The sequence below is a fragment of the Alternaria infectoria genome, assembly GCF_024043175.1.
Source record: "Alternaria infectoria strain BMP 0036 chromosome Unknown scaffold_3, whole genome shotgun sequence".
Taxonomy (NCBI): domain Eukaryota; kingdom Fungi; phylum Ascomycota; class Dothideomycetes; order Pleosporales; family Pleosporaceae; genus Alternaria; species Alternaria infectoria.
In genome coordinates, this window is record NW_026250692.1 from 2,146,629 (window position 1) to 2,167,208 (window position 20,580).

The 20,580-nt window shown below is 36.5% G+C and overlaps 4 protein-coding genes across 4 annotated transcripts; 3 read left to right on the forward strand and 1 right to left on the reverse strand.

The window, feature by feature from the left end:
* Positions 1 to 363: 363 nt before the first annotated feature.
* J4E92_002959 (uncharacterized protein) lies at positions 364 to 1,068 on the reverse strand (the record flags this gene model as incomplete). Its single annotated transcript, XM_051494359.1, has 1 exon — positions 364 to 1,068. The coding sequence occupies one exon, from the start codon at positions 1,066 to 1,068 to the stop codon at positions 364 to 366; it is 705 nt and encodes a 234-aa protein (XP_051356038.1).
* A 1,991-nt stretch (positions 1,069 to 3,059) lies between these two features.
* CWF14 (G10 protein) lies at positions 3,060 to 3,566 on the forward strand (the record flags this gene model as incomplete). Its single annotated transcript, XM_051494360.1, has 2 exons — positions 3,060 to 3,365; positions 3,423 to 3,566. The coding sequence occupies 2 exons, from the start codon at positions 3,060 to 3,062 to the stop codon at positions 3,564 to 3,566; spliced, it is 450 nt and encodes a 149-aa protein (XP_051356039.1).
* Positions 3,567 to 7,046: 3,480 nt separating this feature from the next.
* On the forward strand, positions 7,047 to 7,430 carry J4E92_002961 (uncharacterized protein; the record flags this gene model as incomplete). The annotated part of the gene is made up of 1 exon (XM_051494361.1): positions 7,047 to 7,430. One exon carries the CDS (start codon positions 7,047 to 7,049, stop codon positions 7,428 to 7,430), a length of 384 nt encoding a protein of 127 aa, XP_051356040.1.
* A 317-nt stretch (positions 7,431 to 7,747) lies between these two features.
* Positions 7,748 to 9,142, forward strand: J4E92_002962 (uncharacterized protein; the record flags this gene model as incomplete). The annotated part of the gene is made up of 1 exon (XM_051494362.1): positions 7,748 to 9,142. The coding sequence occupies one exon, from the start codon at positions 7,748 to 7,750 to the stop codon at positions 9,140 to 9,142; it is 1,395 nt and encodes a 464-aa protein (XP_051356041.1).
* Positions 9,143 to 20,580: the final 11,438 nt, after the last annotated feature.

The following is a 20,580-nucleotide window of genomic DNA, read 5'->3' on the forward strand; positions in this document are numbered from 1 at the left end:
GTATGAAGGTACAGCCGAGCCTCAAGTCGGTATGCACGTACATACTATACGCTGTACGATAGTCATCGGAATCCAGAGTCTTCACAGCCACTGCGCCTACAAGAGCCGGGGATTAGAGTCCAGGGCCTCCAGTTCAGACACTTTGTCGCATCAGAATGCGGCTGCAGCACGTGGACTGTCCGCCATATTGATACAAGAACCAACCAGGTAATGACTCACCAACCCAACGATGTACTTGATAGTACACGGACAGATGGACATGGCGGCCATTACAGCTCCTTTACACGGTTGGTAATAGCTTGCGTGGCTTCACGGCATGGTTCCAGGGTTGCGCTAACGAGTTCTTTCATAGCCTGCCTAATTTCAATACAGCACGCCCTTTGTGCTCCTGACCTCACCCTCCCACTGCTTCACTACGGTTGTCGCATGCCTGATAGCGACCGCAAGCGCTTTGAAGGCACTCTCTGCCCGGTGATGATCGTTGTCACCGCGTATACAGTCAACGTGAAGGGTGGTACCCGACGCCTGCGCAAAGCTTTGTAGACAATGCGGGATCATCTCGCAGCTCAAATCGCCAATCTTCTCCCGCTTAAGACCCAAATCAATGATGCTATATGGTCTGTTCGACAGGTCGATGACAGCGCGTGACAGCGCCTCGTCGAGCGGTGCGTATGCGTGTCCGAAGCGTGCCAGACCCGTGCTTCCCTGCAGGGCGTTCTTGAAGGCGGTGCCTAGCGCCAAGAATGTGTCTTCGCTCGTGTGGTGGTCGTCAATGTGCAGGTCGCCCTTGCACCGTATGCGCAGACTCCAGCCAGCGTGCTTGGCCATGGCGTGAATCATGTGGTCGAGGAAGCCGATGCCGGTGTCGACGGAGATCTCCTGGGATGTCGACTTCTGGGTAGCGTGGTCCTTGTCTACCTTCTCGCCATCGCCATTGAGACTCTTCTTGTCGTAGGCTGCCCAGAAGTCGCTGTGCTCGTAGGGTGAGAGGTCGCCGCCATCGATGTTTATCGAGACCTGGATCTTCGTCTCGTTCGTATCGCGGTTGAGGCAGCAGGCGCGTGGCATGGTGGCGGTCGTGTGCGTAATATTGATATCGGCTGGCTTCGGGGGCGTTGGGAGCTTGTAGAGCGGTCAATGATGGATGGCAAAGTCGAGGGACAAAAAGTTGAAGCGGATGCAGAGGGGCTTCCCCACGCCCCACGTCATGGCGCCAAGCAATATAGGGCTGGAAAAGTCTGGCCAACCAACGAATCGCCGAACCAAAGTCCGCCCCAAAATTTTGATATCGCAAAGTCACGTCTCGAACACAGGATCTTCATTCAGACGCAGTCATATAAACGCTTATCTCCCAACCGACATCGGCTAGTCTTTAAGAGCAAGGAACAAGATCAAAATGCCAGGCGCAACAGAAGAACCGACGCAGGTCCCAATCTTGGACCCTACCTCCGAGAACAACGAGGAGATTGACCCGGCGATCGATCGCGACAGGATCAGAGTCGTACGTACGATCTGAATGATATAGAAAAACGCGTATCTAATGTGTCTTAGCTGTCCGGTGCGACAGAGACGGCAGCATCTTTCCAGTTTGATGGCGAGGACCACACGCTAGGCAACGCGCTGAGATACATCATCCACAAGAAGTAGGCTAAACCTCTCAGCGCATAGACGAATAAACAGCTAATGGCTCCATAGCCCCGATGTCGAATTCTGTGGTTACTCCATTCCGCATCCTTCAGAAGCCAAGATGAACTTGCGCATCCAGACATACGGTAGGTCATACATGCGAAGCTACGTCAATCTTGCAACTAACACTTCACTAGATGGTGTCAGCGTATACACCGTGCTGGAGAAGGGCCTTGAAGACCTCATGGCCATGTGTGATGTCGTCGAGCAGAAGTTCACAATTGCACGCGATGACTTTGTGAACAAGATGGAAGAGTAGGGCCGTAACGCGCCTATAATTACGAAATTATTGCATTGCTGGCGTTCAAGGATAGCATGATCAGTTGGCGAAAGGAAAGGAAAATGGTATTGTCTTCAGCTATATACACCGAATTTTGTTCTTGGTTGTCCCCGGACATTGGTAGTGATGGACAAATCAGTTCCGACCCTATATACGCGTATTAGCATATGATTTCGCGAGAGTATTGACGTAAGCGTACCTCCAAGAAGCCGTTGATGAAGTTGCTTGGTAGCCGGGCCTTGGGATCCTCTTCCGCGCGGAAGTATTTGAGAACGTGTGACAATTGTTTCCAGAAGTTGAGTGTTTCCTGTACGATTATCAGTACCTTCCCTACTATCAAATCGTGTTGGTCCGTGGTGTACCTGGAACTCCTGATGACTGTTGAACAGCAGCACATCTACTGTTTTGAGTTGATTCACGTATCGATGCCGCTCGAATTCCTGCCGCATTTTCGTCCGAAGCGTGGATACGGGCATGTTCAGCGAGTACATGGTCTGGATTTCGGGAGCCTGTGAAGTCATTGTCAGTCCAGGTTCCATGTCCTGCTGCCCGCTTCTCCGCATCCCAAGCTTTCCCTCTCTCGTTCCAGCTCTTTCCGTACACATGCTGTATCCAGACCCCAAATTCTTTTCAAAAGACTTGTAATCTCCGGGAGTCAACGTACCGATCGGAGCCAGTCCCGGTAGCTGTGAATGACCCTCTTCTTCGCATCAGTCCAGTTGACCGCTGTGCCCGCATTAGCCTTTCCATTCTCCCAATGTTCCGTGAGCGTGTTCGACTAACAGGAGCGCGTGCGCTGAGCGAGGTAGGTGGGGTTGATGACCATGTTGGCGGTGTTGGGGAGCTTCCAGTCGTCTTTAAGCCGGAGCTGGAGTGACGATGCGGCTCGCGGGAGTGGAATGCCAAGACCTGACGTTAGCGCGGATTTTACTCCCGGCGCAGTCGCGAAGTTATCGATGGCTTCTCTCTCGAAACCACAAATACCCTCAACGTCTTTACAGCATACTCCAAGCTCGACCGCATCTGTCGCCATAATCGATATTCTACTTCGCGCCAAATTCGCAGATTTTGGCCTGCTACAACCAGCCCAGCCATGCCTCCAGTCCGTACCGCACGCGCTTCGCGCAAGGCCCCGCCGGAGGGCTTCGATGACATCGAGGATACCCTCCTAGAATTCCAGAACAAGATGAAGGATGCCGAGAACGCATCGCACGAGGGCAAGAAGAAGTACGAAATGACGTGGCCAATCTTCCAAATCACCCACCAACGCTCGCGCTACATCTACGACCTATACTACGAGAAGGAGGCCATCAGCAAGCAGCTCTACGACTATTTGCTTAAGAACGGCTATGCAGATGCCATGTTGATCGCCAAGTGGAAGAAGCAAGGCTATGAGAAGGTAAGTCCATTCTACACAGGCAACCTCTTAGCTCGAATCAAACTAACTTGTGAGTAGCTATGCTGCACGCGCTGCATCCAGACCAAGGAGACGAACTTCCGCTCGACCTGCATTTGCCGTGTCCCCAGGGATCAGCTCAAGGAGAACCAGGAGATTCAATGCGTGAACTGCGGCTGCAGAGGGTGCGCCTCCAGCGACTGAGCAGTATGACGAGGAGAAACTGCGAGGACAGACCCATACTCTGATTAATAGCGATAGACGCTGTCTACACTCTAAGAATACTGCCAGGGGGGATACAAAGAAGCGCAACCAAGCGCGCACGACAGAACCAGGCGCAGTCAGCAGGTAGACTGCTGCAAGATACTGAAGTTGGCTGCTCATACCGAATGGGCCGCCAAGATGAGGTTGAGAACACGGTCACAACAAAAGCATAGGGTGTGTCTATTGACCAGAACATAATAATTCAAATGTTAACTTGTATACAGAGAAAAGTGAGTGAATGATGGTGTCCCCAACCTGGACGCCTGCAACCTGTGGGTATACTTGAACCATTACGCAAGTCGTCCAGTCGTAAGGGAAGACCCAGTCTATGTTTGATATCCGCCTGCCCGCAACCCATTAACCAAAACGCCTCTCCAGCAACTCAGAAGGCCGAGCTTGCGTCGCTCATCCGCTTGTAATTGGAATTGGTACTACGTTGTGATGATCTCCGGCTCATATCCCGACCAAATCGCGATTCCGGTAGGGAATCCAAAATACCTTGCCGTCGAACCCAAGCTGTCGGTGGTGGAGAGGGCCATAGTTCTGATATCTCGGATCCCAAACTCCTCCTGGCCAATTCGCTATGTGTTAGTCGGAATGGGCTAGCCCCATCAATTGGCGAGTCTCGACCGGAGCGACCCTTCTCCGATATGCTGCGCGCGGGTGTCTTTGGTGTCGCGCCATCATCCTCTTGGTCTTGATTCACCATTCGAATGTACTCTCTGCTTTGGCCGAGAACCTGGGCTTCTCTGTGCCGGCCGTCAGAGACATGAGTGCTGAATGCGGACATGTTGAAAATCTTGCTTCCTCTTCGGGTGCTGTCTAATGACGGCAAACGTATCATGTAGTCTTTCTCTGGGGCCGGAGGAGGTGTTTGCAGAGTTTGCCTCGCTTTCCTCGCTTTTCGTCTGCGCCACCAGAATGCGGTGTAGATACATATCGCACAGAAGGCGATCATGACGGGTATCATTCCAAGGCCGATCTTTGTCCCGAGAGTCATTCCTGGCCCCCCTCGTGCTATTGAGTGTGCAGACGGTGTTTCGTTTTTCATAGCTGATGGGACCGCTGGCGGCGGCGGCGGCGGTGGTGGTGGTGTCGACGAGTCTACGACGAGTGCTCTTGGTAACGACGCTGACTGCGCTGAAGGGCGCGTGGGCCTTGTACTTGGAGTGTTGGGTTCGAGATTTGACATTACTGGACTTGCTGTATTTGCGCGTGCCCATACATGGGGTATATTAATGATAGGACTCATGTTGTGTGTCGATGTGTGTTGGATAAAACGAAGTAAAGAAATGTTTCTAGGTATGGTAAAGAACGAAGGTAGAAGAAATGGCCATGCTATGTCCAATATCTTTTTTTAGTGAGTGAATTAGTGACGCCGACGAGGTGTCTCTATCATCGCATGTCGAACGCAAACCTGAAACCAAGCAGATAAAGGTGCCTTTGTAGAATACAATGGAAGCACGGTCAAGCACCGCCTACCGTGCTTTCGAAGACAATCACCACACTGACCACGGGATGATTATCGATTTGCACGTTCCGCTTGGTCCCCCGGTGGTCTATGATGAGACGCAATCTATCCCGACCATAGTCGTACGGCACTGGATTCGCATGCAACTGCTACTTGGTCAAGCCAATGACTGCTGCGTTGTTCCTTACTGTGCCGGTGAGTACACAAGAGGGGTTCACACCTGCATTTTCCAGCTCTTGGTACAGACAGGATCAATACGTCCACACGATAACACTTGCATCCGCATGAACATGACAAGTCTTTCTTTTGCGCGCATAGATTCTCGTAAAGTACCGACTCCCCTCAGCACATGCGAACGTCCAAACCCAAACGAACAAATGCCATCATCCCGTTCATCTCTCATTTGCTCAGACAATCGCAAAGATGAGATCAACACGACTAACACGCTGGTTGATATCAAATTGCCACATACTCGAAGATGTCGGAAGGTCTAACAGTTCAACAACCGATGGTTGGGATCTTGGAATGGTTAGCGTAATGCACTTGCGCTGTTTCTAGCGTCTCCTTGTTGGTCCTTCCAGCCTACCTCTCACAAGGCTGCTGAGCATGGCTTCTCGAACGCCCATAAATACTCGACAGTCTTTTGTTCGTCGTTCTTGCATCCGAACAGCCGGAGAACATCTCCTCGTGGTGTTTTTTGCTGGCTGAAACACAACACAGAGATGATCCCCGAGCTTTCCCCACGTTTCTCGCCGCACCTGCATGCATGAAGATAGAGAGCTGATATATGTGCGCCTACACAGCGTGGAAAATGCCGGTCTTTTGGGAAAACGGAGCCTATGGCCCATCACCCGCTTCCAAAGTCAATCTGCGCGATAGCGAGATGTTGCTCTAGCAGACTATTCACGGCTAGGTAGTGTTCCTCCCTTCAGCCGCCCTTGTAATAATCGCACCCTTGGGTCCTCTCTTTCATATTGCGGAACCATGAGTTCTAGACGCCATAAAGAACTGCTGCTCATCGAAGGTGGAGTCTGGAATGCTATAAGCAAGCATACTTTCGACCGGTCACACAGGTTCTAGACGCAAGGAGCATTCCACAGTTGGGATATGATGAGAAGGGACCGTCGCACTGTCGCAGAAAGTCAGCTTTCGCGATATTGTGTTCACGGCGCAAATCAGAAGTGACGAGTATCATGTGCAGCAGCGTTCAGGTTATGTACTCTTATGAGTATCGCTCTAAGATTTGTCTTACTGTACCCTTGGGAAAGCTACCTACCTATATGAAACTCGCCGACGTCAAATGCCATGATTGCTTTCAGTATCCTCATGCTCTATATCACCTTCCACGAACTTACGGTATCGATAGGCAAGGCTGCTAGGGCAGATTATCTTGAGACGCGATGAGTAGCTGGGACAGACACATGCTGTTTCAACGGAACATGACGACTTGTCGATTTCGGTGAAAGATCACCTCGGTGTGACGCAATGTTGGCGAAACAGCCGCTTTCTGGCCAAGACATCACATCTGATGTTAGCAGCTATTTTGGAAAGATCAAACATAGCGGAACCTTGTGAAGGTGTAGTTTACGCTACGCCACACATGCTGATACGCACGAGGGACTGCTCACATATTAAGTTCTCAGCAAGCGATGCCTTGCCAACGCTCATGGCCACAGCCTGCAAAGAGTGGGTTGCCCTGGGATTCTCCCATTCGTCATCCTCAATTTTAAGGGAGCAAGGCTGCCGCAACAAGACCGAAGCCGAGAGTGAGGCCAAGATGCCATGTCAAACAACTGGGGTCCGCTTGTTTCACAAGGCGCGTTCCAAGACCACCAAAATTGGTATCGAACAAAGAATGTGCCGCCCGAGCGCATGGCTGGCATATAACAAGTAGAAGGCCTCGTAATCCAGAAGCTCATAATCGTCAAATCCAAAAATCTACAATCATGATGTCCTTTACTTCTGAGAAGTCGCCGCTACTCCCTGTCGTCGAACGCACTCTTGACGCCTATGTCAGGAACATGGAACAGCGCCGTCGCGAAGGCATCGAGTACGCATTACTGGTATCAACATTGCTGTTGACGGTGTTCCAATTCCTGGTACTTTACAGCGGCGACAGCCTCGTGCCCGTAGCTCTGGACAGCCGCTACTACGCCCTGTTGGCCCAGCTCGCGCGCGGCCTGCGCATGTCAATTCCAGCCAGCCTGCCCACAGCAGCCATCTTCTTCATTGTCGCGCCGTACCTGGTGCAGAAGGAGCGTGTTGTGATGACGCGGTACGCGATCCTCGTGTGTTATTTGATGGGGTCGACGCTGGGCGCGTTGCTGCTCTAGACGCGCAGGGGTTTTGACTCAACGTGGCTCGCGTGGGGATCGGCGGGCAGCGATAACGGCGGGAAAGCGCATCCTCCAACTTTTTGGGCAGCTTCCATCACAAGACTCATTGGGCGCAGGACGTCAATTGAGTGAGTCAGACAAGACAAGGGATACAAAAAGATCATCAGGTATGTATGGTCCCAGCATTGGGCTCCCTCGACAGTTGCTGCCGCGAGAGTTCCTGTGTCATCGCAGTAGTCGCAAACAACGACTCAAGTGTCAACATAGCTGACATCGTCACACAGTGCAATTGATTGCTCATTACGTATCCCAAAATGCCCCTCACTCGGCCCAACCCGCGATTTCTCGCCCGCACAAACCGTATTTTCACCTCGCAAATACGAACATACGCTGCACCCGGCGACGGCGTGATCCCACCTGCAAAGAAGAAGTATGTTCCGACTTCAGGCACATATCCTCTCGGATTCAAGGCTGGAAGCGCGCATGTTGGCGTCAAGGCGTCCAATACCCGCTTCGACGATCTTGCTCTCATCGCATCCGACACACCATGCGCGGGAGCGGCCGTCTTCACAACGAACAAGTTCCAAGCTGCTCCAGTCACAGTCAGCAGGGACATGCTGAAGAAGAGGAAGGGCGAGGGAATCCGGGCTGTCGTAGTGAACTCAGGATGCGCCAACGCGGTGACGGGACGTGGAGGTATCGAGGATGCTATCTCCATGGGCCATGAAACCGACAAGTGCTTCATACAAGACAAGAACGGGCAAGACGACCTGAAAGGAAGCCGGAGCATTGTCATGAGCACAGGTGTCATCGGCCAGCGCCTGCCCATTGACAAAATTACCTCGAAGATACCCACTGCATACTACAATCTCGGAGACACGCACGAACACTGGCTAGGCACCGCACGTGCAATCTGTACAACCGACACATTCCCCAAGCTCCTCTCCAAGACATTTTCGTTACCGAGCACTCAACAAGAATACCACATTGCGGGTATGACTAAGGGCGCAGGCATGATCCATCCCAACATGGCCACGCTTCTAGGCATAATCTGCACAGACGCCCCCGTCGCCCCTTACCTGCTCCGTCAAGCACTTGTCGCCGCTATTGGAAAGTCCTTCAACAGCATTTCCATCGATGGTGACACGTCCACCAACGACACAGTTGCTATCCTAGCCAACGGTGCCGCCGGTGGACAGCCCATTACCTCGGCCGATTCCAAAGACTTTGCCGCTTTCCAAAAAGTCCTTACAGACTTCTCGATTGACCTGGCGAAACTGGTCGTCAGAGACGGCGAAGGTGCGACGAAATTTGTCACCATCAAGGTGACAAATGCCGCGTCGTACAAGGATGCTCACCGCGTAGCCTCGACCATTGCGCGCTCACCGCTCGTCAAGACAGCCCTGTACGGAAAGGACGCAAACTGGGGCCGTATCTTGTGCGCGACGGGTTACGCCGAAGGCGTCGACTCCGTTGTTCCCGAAGAGACGAGCGTTAGCTTTGTCCCCACGGACGGCAGTGAAGAGTTGAAGCTACTTGTCAAGGGCGAGCCGGAGCAAGTTGATGAGAACAGGGCAGCCAAGATTCTAGAGGCTGAGGATTTGGAGATCAAGGTTAGGCTGAGTGAGAAGGAAGGCGAGGAGGCTGTCTTCTGGACATGTGATTTTAGTCACGAGTATGTCACTATCAACGGTGATTACCGGACATGAGGAGATGTAGATAGGAAATTTTATTGAGCGATTCATCTATTACCGCAGCTGGAGTGTGCGTGCATCATGTTCCGTACTGTGGCTACCCATGCCCAAGTTTTCTGCGGATCACGATCCTGTGAACTTTTGTCTGTCAATACCAAAGCCAAAATTCCAAAAACTGACACATACGACCACAGGCAAAGGACTACTCCACACGATAAACCTTTAACCAGCGAACTAGTAGTTAGGTGTGTTGCAGCCTTCTTAGGTGTAACTTTAGTGTTAGTACTGTTATTAGCCTTAGATTTAGGCGCAGCTACTATCTTTATTAGTCTTTACTTTTTACTTATAAAGTATTATAGCTCTCTTAAAGGTAACCTTAGTATTATTACTCTTCTTATTAACTTTAGCCTTATACTTATAAAGTATTACTAGCGTTATTAGCCTTAGACTTAGACGTAGCTTTACGCAGTATTAGAGTCTTCTTAGAGATAACTAGTACTACTCTTAGCCTTACGCTTATAATATATTACTAGCGTCTACTTAGATACTATTATTAGCTATAGATTTAGGCGTAAGCGTAGGCGTAGACGTAGTTCTTATTAGTTACTTTCTTACGCCTTTTTAATAGTATTCTCTATATTAATGTCTTTATCTTCTTTAAAAGTATTATCTTATCTCTATTATTCTTTGTGTCTCTTTAATAGCGTTTTTTATATTAATATTTTTATCTTCTTTAGAAATATTATCTTATCTTTATTATTATATCTATATAAAGACTAGTAACTTAGAAGTTACTATTTAATATAATTTTTATAAAGGTATTATATATTATATATAACTAAGGTAACTAGCTAGCCTTAGCCTTACGCTTATAAGGTGTATTTAGTATCTATTTAAGTACTATTATTAGTCTTAAACTTAGACGTAGTTATAACTATAGCCTTATACTTATATAGTATTAGAGTCTTTTTAGAAGTAACTTTAGTATTAGTACTATTATTAGTTTTTACCTTTTACTTATAAAGTATTATAAAGTATTATAGCCTTCTTAAGTATAACCTTAGTATTCTTACTCTTCTTTTTACCTTTTTTCTTAATCTTAGGCGTAATATTATAGTATTAAAGTAATATTAAGCTAGCAAAAAAATAGGTAGAAGATAAGATAGAAAAGAATTAAACCTAGGTTCTTAGTTAGCTTTAGTAATAATAATAATAATAATAAAGGTAAAAAAAATAGAATACGCGTATAGAGGCCTTAGAATATACTTTCTTCTTATTATAATAGTTATTAAAGGTTTTAACAGTCTACAGGTCTAATAAAGCTTATTACTAACTACTACACTATACTACTTATATCTCTTAATAGAAAATAGTCTAGAATATATAGATTATATAGCTAAGGTAAGTTAGGTCTACTTTCTAGTATATAATAGTAATAGTAACTAGATTATAAGTAACTAAGCTAGAAAAGTAGAAGCGTAAGTCTATTATTAAAGAAAAAAAGTAGTACTATATACTAGTCTTAACGTTTAAGAAAGCTTATTTAGAGAAGCTTATCTATTATTAAGTAGGTCTAAACCTTAATATCTTAAAGTACTTAGTCTAATAGAGAACTTCTCTTATTAAGTTATTAGAGTAGAAAAGGCTATCTAGAGATAGCTAGTTTATTATTATTATTATTATTATTATTATTATTAAAATACCTAAATATATAATTTTCTTCTTCTACCTCTCTAGAGCTTGTTAGCACCTAGGCTAATATATCTACTTACGCTAATATTAGTATTCTTCTTAGTATACTCTTCTATGCTAATTATATTATAGTCTAAACTAATACTATCTTTAATATAGATTATGCTAATTACTTCTTATATAATCTATATTATATTAGAAGCTAAGTAAGTTTTACTAAATAGAATTACCTAATTAGATATACTATCTAAATTGCTAAATCTAGTGTATTTACCTCTACTACTAAATAAATAGAAAATCTACTTACCTTTATATAGAACTATCTAAGTTAATACTAGACTAATTAAAGAGCTAACTAGGTTAAGCTAGTAAATATAGAATAAAGAAGTTAGAGTCTAGTATTTTAAGAGTATAAATCTAATATATATAATTTAGCTATATAGTTAGAAATAAAGATTTAGATTCTATAATATAGTATTAGAAGTAGCTTTATAAAATAAGATATTATTATAACCTTAGTTAAAGGTATAGAAGAGTCTAAATTTAATGTAGATACCTAAGTAAAACTTTAATTCTAGTAGAGATAAGTAGCGTTAAGAGCCTAAAACGCTTACTATAAGATAGAAGTTATATAGTAGCTTATAGTAAGTAGTAAGCGCACTAGTTAAGATCTACTTATTATTATATATAAGTAGTAGAAAAGATATACTTTTAGTAGTATATATTAGCTATAATTATAACTATAAATAATAGAGCTAGTATATAAAAGAAAGCTATAATATTTTATAGCTTATAGTTAAGAGAAAAATTAGAAAGTATATATTATTACGTAAATAAAAGTTATAAGAAGAGTATATAGTATAGTAATAATATAGGTATACTAATACTTTAAGATTCTAGTGTTAACGTGTCTAACTAAAGTAGTAGTAAAAGTAAAGTATCTAGCGCCTTTTTATGTTATACTAAGCTATATTTCTAGTATCTAACGTAAACTTTCTCTACTTCTTAACCTCTTCTTCTTTTATTTTATTACTACTATTATAACTATCTACTTAGTTTATCTCTCTCTTTAGCGCTACTACCTTTACTACTTTTTTTTTCTTTCTTTTTTTATCTTTCTATACGCGTTTTACTCTTATTATAACTAACTACTATACTACTAGTAATATATTAGAATCTAGTATTAGTAAAGATAATCTTTAAGAACACTATCTCTACTACTATAATAGTCTGCCTAGTTTTAAATAGACTAGTATTAAGCTTCTAAGAAGAATAACACTCTTAGTAATACTATTTTAGAAAGCTAGTAAGAATAGCGCTAATAAAAGTAATAACTTTCTAATTAAGCGCTCTAGAAAGAAGACTTATATTAACACCTTCTATAGGTTTAAAAGACTATTACCTACTACCTAATATAACTTTCTTAAGTCTAATACTAACTAAAAGAGCTATAGTAATAAGCTTTTTATTATAGAAAGGTTAAGGTAGAAACGTAAGTATACTTAGAATAAAGACGCTAAAGGTAATAATAATAAAAAAGTTAAGAATTAAAAGAATAAAGCTAATAAGAAAGTTAATAAGTTTAAGAAGAAGCTTAAGAAAGTAGAAGAAAGTAATAATAATAAATTAGGTAAGAAGAAATTTAAAGTAATAGAGAAGAAGATAGATATTAATTATAAGTAAGAGTACTTTTATAGTATTAAGCTTTATAATCTTAAAAAGAGAGTTATAGTATAGAATCTAAACTATTTATCTATTACACTACTAACTATATAATAAAAGTAAGTACTTAGTATTTATTCTTATTATAACTATAACTATAATTTATATAGCGCTATAGTATATAAGTTTAACCTACGTTTATCTAGACTATCTAATCTTACCTATATTTACTTTCTAAATACTCTTAACCTTAATACCTACTAAGCTCTTATTAAACGTATATTTCTAGAATATACTAAGTAACTAGAAAATATATAGATTCTAAAGCTAGGCTTAAGACACGTAAGATAAGATATAGTATAATAGAAAACTAATATAATTAAGAATCTACGTATAAGTCTTTCTTTTCTCTTTATAATCTACTACTAATATTATTAGGTATATATAGAGTATATATTTATTTTATTAGATAAAGGTAAGTTTATAAAAGATAGTATATTTAACGTTAAGTACCTATATTAATTCTTTCTCTATAAATATAGTATTAAGAATTTTAAGAATATCTTTACTTTTACCTATTATTATATTAACCTTTAGCTTAGCACTAATATAGCGTAATAGTAAACTTAGAGTAAGTTTATAAAAGTTACTATATATTATAATATTACTAATAATAGTATAAATATTATAGTTACTTTTACTACCTTTATAAAGTGCGTAATTAACGTTAAGAATAAGCACTTACTAGCCTTACTTTAAGACTAGAAAGAGCTTACTAATAAGAAGCTTTTTAGCGCCTTTTATAACTAAGATAAGAAAGTAGATTTTATTAAATATTATCTAAACTTTAATAAGTTTTATTTTAATATAAATACTACTATTAAGAAGCGTAAAGCTATAAAGAAGAATAAATTCTATAAATTTAACGCTAATATACTACTTAGTATAGTAAAGCTACTATCTAGTCTAAATCTAAGTATAGTTAAAGATAGTACCTTTAATAATACGCGTACTATACCTACTAACTAAGTCTTTACTTATTCTAGAAAGAGAAAGGTTAAGTTAAGCTAATACTTATTACTACTCTATATAGTTCTACTTATACTAGAATAACTCTTATACTTTTATATTTTAGCTATTAGCTTAACTAGCTTTTTACTTATTATATCTATTAGTTTATATCTTTTAGCTATTAAGAGACGCTGTCTACTCTCTCTCTAGTGTTACTAGATCTAGTAATACTTCTATATAGTTATATTTACTAAGTTTAAGATAATTCTTTATTTTATAAATATTAGAGAAGTATAGTAAGATACCTAAGAGTCTAGAGTAATAACTATTTTCTCTAATAGTAGCTATGTAAGATCTTTCTAAGTAGTATTTATTTAGCTAAAGCTTTAGCTTCTTTCTATATTTTTATAAATACTTTATACTTATATATATTTAGTAAGAGCCTATAAGACTATATTTCTAGAATAATTATTCTAGACCTATTAAAGTTAATCTACGTCTACATTTATCTTTTATATATACTAAGTACTACTAATAGTTCTAGTATATTATAAAGAAAATGTATTTTTACTAGTAGATATCTAGTCTACTAGCTAGATACACTAGTATTATTCTCTATTATTACTACTTTCTTCTTTTTTTGTTCTAAGCGCTTAGTAAGATATCTAACTCTTTAGTACTAGTAGTAGAAAAGAAGATTAAATTACTCTTACTCTAATAAACGTAATATATAATAATAGTATCTTCTATTAGCGCTTAATAGCTAAGTAATATATTAAGTAGAGTATTATTACTAGTAATATATACTACGTAGAAATTATTACCTAGATATTTGTATATAAGCTTATCTTTTAATAATAAGTAGTAGAGATTATTAATTATATAAAGCTATTTCTCTAGCTTTATAAAGATAATTAAAGAGTAGTTAATATCTATTAGTATTAGTACGTAGGCTATTTCTATACTAGTTAACTTAATTACGTCTTTAACTTTAATCTAGGTAGACTACTTAGATATATAGATTTTAACTATTATATACTAGAGCTAATACTAGCTTCTAAAGTTAAGGTACTTTTAGTTAGAGCTCTAATACTAGAATACTTTAAGTAGTAAGTTCTATATACTATTACTATCTAGTGTTAGCTAAAGGTTATGCTTATAAGTTTAATGTAGCTAATAATTAATAAACTTATATAGTATAATAACGCGCTAGAACTTAAGTATATTAGCGTAGTTTTTTATAGTATTAGAGCTAAAGAGAAGCTTATAATACTATTAGTATAGTTTCTCTCTTATCTACTTCTAGTCTAAGCTATATTATATATTAAGAATACTTATTTATAGAATCTTAATAGCTATACACTCTTACTAGCGCAGATATTCTTTATATATAATATCTAGGCCTTAGATATACTCTATCTTTAAGTATTTTAGCTTTTTACGCTATTAGTAGAAGAATATACTTAGTAGTAGATAGCTAGCCTATAGCTTTTAGTATAATAAGTTCTATATACTATCTACTAGCAAAGACCTAATTATATCTATAGTATTAAGATAAGTTCTATAGTAGGTAAAGATAGCTTATTAAAGTTCTTATAGAGAAGTAGAATATAAGAGAGTACTTGTATAAGATATACTAGCAGCGCGCATTTTATTATAACTTATATCTAGTAGAGTAGAGTATATAAACTATAGAAGTATAGATATTATAGTATAAGCGTAGTATTAGTAAATACAAAATTAGACCTTAGTAAGTAGGCGCTTTAAGATTAGCTATATAGTCTAAGCTAGTTTATATAAAGTAATAATAATAATAGCTTTTACTTATCTATTATTTACTTCTTACTCTTTATTTACCTCTTAACCTTGTCTACTATCTATATATATACTATCTATCTACTATCTATTATACTTAAACTTCTATAGTAATTAAAATATCTACCTCTTATAATATTCTTAGTTAATATATCTTTAAATATTATAAGATAAGAAAGCTTTTCTTATATTTAGTCTTATAAATAGATATTATTAATATAAAAGATAACTAGAACCTCTTTCTAGAGTATAGAATTTTAAGCACTCTAAGCTAAGCTTCTACTATAGTATATACTATTAGTAGAAGTTTAAAGAACTTTATAGAAGAAATATTCTATAAGTATAGCTTAGTACTTAAAGACGTAATAAGTATTAAGAGAATAGTATAGAAGTAAGAGCTTTTACTAATAAAGGCTATTATACTTAAGTATCTAAGAATAGAAATATATATTTAGACTCTATTAACTACTAAGCTACCTAACTAAAGTATATTTAATATCTTCTAAACATTATATTAGATACTTAGAGACCTAATTACGCCTAGAAGTTATTAAATTTATCTAAGTTACGCTTAAACCTAACTAAGAGATAGTAGATTATATACTATATCTAAAAGTAATAAAGGTTTAATAATAGGCTATATAGAATAAGTATAAAAGAACGTAGTAGCTTTTATAAAAAGGTAGCTAATACTCTTATATAAAGAAGTACGTATTCTAGTATATAAAGCTATCTTATTATAGAATAATAGCTAATATATCTATTCTTCTTAAAGCTAGAAAAAGTACTTCTAATAAGGTTTAACCTGCTAGAAGCGTACTTCTCTACTAATAGCTACTAAACCTCTAGAGCTAAGAGTAAATAAAGATCTATTACTTATATTCTATTAATCTTTAGTCTATATCTTACTTACGCTAATAGCTTTAAGATAATTCTTTCTCTAGATATATTACTAATTAGTACTTTAACTACCTTATATAGCATATTAAATGTAGATTATAAACTTTAAGAAATAGTACTATAGACCTTTTATAATAATAAGCTAGAAAAGTTTATTTAGAATATATTTAATAACTTACTAGTATTATATATTTAAGACGTAATACTACTTCTACTAGTACTATTAGAATAAAAGTATAGTAATATATTAGCTAATATTTTAGGTATAAATCTAGACTATAGAAAAGATAAGAAGTTTCTAGCCTCTTATATAATAGCTAACTTATAGTATTTAACGTAGCGTCTTAAGCCTAGTTAAGAGAATATATTAGCTATATTATCTATAGCAAATTATAATAGAACTATATATAGACTAGTAGTCTTTAATACTAAAGGTAAAGAACGCTATATATTATTATAGTTACTTATAGAACGTATTTAGGTACTTAGTAAGAAAGTGTAGTTTAATTTTAGATGTAAGCTACGTAGCCTCTTTACACTAGTTAGTCTTAACTATTTTCTACTACTATGCTAGAACTAGGTGTAGATAGATAATAATCTAGATAAAATAGTAAATAATATAGTAAGCTATAAACTCTACTATAAATATATTAAGCTCTATTAGCTTAGCTTGCTATTCTACGTAAAGTATAAGTATTAGGTTAAGTATATTTTTAAGTTAAGTAAACTTACTAATAAATAGCTTACTTCTAGTTATATAATTCTAAGACTAAGAATATAATTACTAAAATCTATAAAGTACTAGAATATATTATTAAGGCTGTGTACTTATAGAAAAGCTTATATATAGGCTATAGATGCTAAGAGATAGATGCTAGGTATTAGTAATAGAGTAAGTATACTCTTTAAGATTACTATTATTAACTATAAAGATTATAAGTATAAGTTTTATATTATATTTAGATATAAGAATATAGTTAATCTAGATTAAGTCTATACTACTATTATTTAGTATAGTATAAGTAGCTTTATACGCTACACTACTACTTCTATTAAGAAAGTATACTACGCTATTCTTCTATAGCTACTAGAGACGCTATTAGAGATAAGAAAATAACTTTTATAAGATACTAGTTTTAGAGAATATAATGCCTTAGTACTTAAATAGAGCACTATACCTCTAGATTATAAGGCTCTTAGTTATATTATATAAGAGCGTAATAAAATTATATAGATAAAAGAGAAAGTTAACTTAGAATATAAGATTATTAACCTTTATTATTTATTCTAGAAGTATACTAATTAGTAAGAGACTAAGATAGGTATAAACCTATCTACTATATAGAACTATCTTATTAATAAGAATAGCGTACATAGAAAGTAGTATAGTACGTTAGTAAACGCTACTACTACTATAGACCTAGCTATCTACCTAATAGAATATTCTAATATCTAACTAGTACTACTTATATAAAGATATATTAATGTTACTATTTAACTAGATTAGTATATATAAGCTAGACCTTCTTCTTTTAATAATATTTCTAATAGACTTTCTATTTAATTATAGTTATAAAGATTTTATAATAAATTATATACTTTTAAACTTATCTAGATAATATATTACTTAGCTATATTAGCCTTTATTTAGTACTATTTTTATAGTAATAGATAGAGTAAAAGCTTAAGCTAATATCTCTTAGTATAATAGCAAAACACCTATTACACGTTAGCCTATTAGTAGTATAGTAGTAAAACTTGCTAGTAGAGCTCTATCTTAAGAATAGCTCTAATTATAAGCTAACTAAGCTAAGTAGCTACTTAATATTATCTAGTTTAACTAATATATAATTTAATATATAATAGAATCTCTTATAGTATAGTAAGCTACTAGTAGACACTATAAACTTATAAAGGCTCTTACACTCTTTACTTTATCTAATATCTACTTTAGAAAGAACTATATTAAGAATAGATAAATATTTAACTTCTCTACTTCTAATATAAAAGCTTAGCACTTTCTTACTTCTTTTATTATTTTAGTACTTATAGATATATATTACGTCTTCTAGAAATAGTGTTTTACCTTTTCTATTATTAACGTTTTAGACATTTTAAAAACCTATTAGAAAGATTAGCTCTAACTAGATTTATTTAGATTCTATATCTAGTCTTATATAATAGTAGAGAGTTTCTAGTAAATTATAGGTCTATATAGATCTATTAGCGTATAGAAACTTAAGAGTAGTAAATATATAAGCTAATATTAGTTAGTATAGGCTATACTTTAGAAATTTCTTCTTTTTTTACTTAGCTTTTACGCGCTTTTGTTCTAGCGTTAGAAAGAATAGCTATTTTAGCTATTTCTATTATAATACTAGGTCTAACGCCTTTATAAGTATATTAAGCTTAGACTAAACTACTTTATCTCTACTCTCTAGAACTCTTAGTCTATATAGAATACTATTATATATATAGTAATATCTATATAAGTAAGTTTTAGATATTACTAGGTCTCTACTAACTATAATATCTAGAAGTTATATTTAGAGTAGGCTTAGCTCTCTCTAGTTATACTTATACCTATTCTTAAGATTTAAGTAGTAATTCTTATACTTTTACTAAGATTTGTAATATTTAAGGTTATTCTTTTCTAACTTTTTATTTTTATACTAGCTAGTGTTATATTTCTTATTATCTTTAATAGTATAGCAACGTAGCTCTAATCTAATTATTTCTTCTACTTCTACGCGCTCTATAAGTAGTTTTCTAAGCTTTTAAAGTCTAACGTAAGAGTTATAAGAACTTTCTCTAAGTAGATAACTATATCTATAAATAGTAAAGTATTCTAATAGTTTTACTATTTATTTACGCTTACTAGTAGTTATCTTTATATAGAATAGAAATAAAAAGTTAGAATTTCTAAAATAAAAGTAAGTAATCTAAAAGTAAGATTTATTAGAAAAGAGTAATATAAACTATTTATATAAGCTTATTAGCATATTATAGAAGATATAACTAAGTATAATAAATATTACACTCTATAACGTAGAGGCTAATATTAGTATAGTAAGACCTATTTCTTTTATAGAATATAACTATAACTTTTAAAGTATTAAAGTAGAGCTAAGCTTAGGTATCTACTAGTTTATTTTCTATTACTATCTTTACGTCTACTACTAACTCTAGCTACTTATTAGCTTATAGGCTAGCGTTATTAGAACTACTTATCTATTTCTTCTTATTTAAGTTATGTACGCTAGAGTTACTTAGCTCTAAGTTATACACGCTAGACTTACTTAGGCCTAAGTTATTCTTTATATACTAGAGCTAAGTATTAATAAGTTTTATAATATTATCTATACTAATAGTAGACATCTCTGCCTCTTCTTCTACTTCTAGAAATAGACTAATACTAATCTATAGACGCTTTAGTTCTACTTCTAGAAAAATACTATCTTAGCTCTTACGCTTATAGTTAGACTTTCTATAAGCTTTCTTAGACCTATTATAGTCTCTAATCTCTTCTATAATCTAGTTATACTTAATCTAGCTTTTCTTAATTTACTTCTATCTCTTATCTATATCTACCTCTAGAAAATTATTTATCTTATTATTTATTAAGGCAGCGTTCTTATTATCTTATATATTATCTTTCTCTAAAGATTTACTCTTATTAGCCTTATATTTAGAATTCTATTCTACTTACTTCTTTATCTCTAATCTCTTTTCTTTATAATAGATCTATTCTTTATAAGTGTTAGAGAAATAACCTTTTAATATCTATAACTCTCTATCTAAGTAGTTAACTATTAGTAACACTAACAGTGCTTTTAATATTTACGTAAACTAGCTTTACTACCTTCTTATAATAGTAAACTCTAGTAAGACTTCTTAGTCTTTAACTTTAGCTTACTATTTATAGTTAAAATAAATATCTTAATAGTATTATTCTTCTTTTCTTTTAAAAGTAGTAGCACTATATCTAAGATACTATTATTATTTATAGGCTACTACTTATCTTCTTTATAAAAGTCTAGGTATTATATCTTAAATTTTTCTATAGACTATTTACTTATCTATATCTACTACTTCTTTATAGCTTTTATTAGTAGATTATATTTTACTTTATTTATAAGAACGTTTTTGTACAAATAAAGCTACTAGAACTCTTTACTAATAATTTTAAGAAAGTCTATTATATAGAGTATTCTATACGTATTAATAATATTAAGTAGGTTTTTTAAAGCTTTACTTTTTAGATAGAGTAGAACTTCTATCTTTAGATACTAATACTAGAACTAACCTTTAAAGGTTTTATAATACTTATTAGAACTCTACTTCTATTTAAAGTTATTAAAATCTTTTAAGAA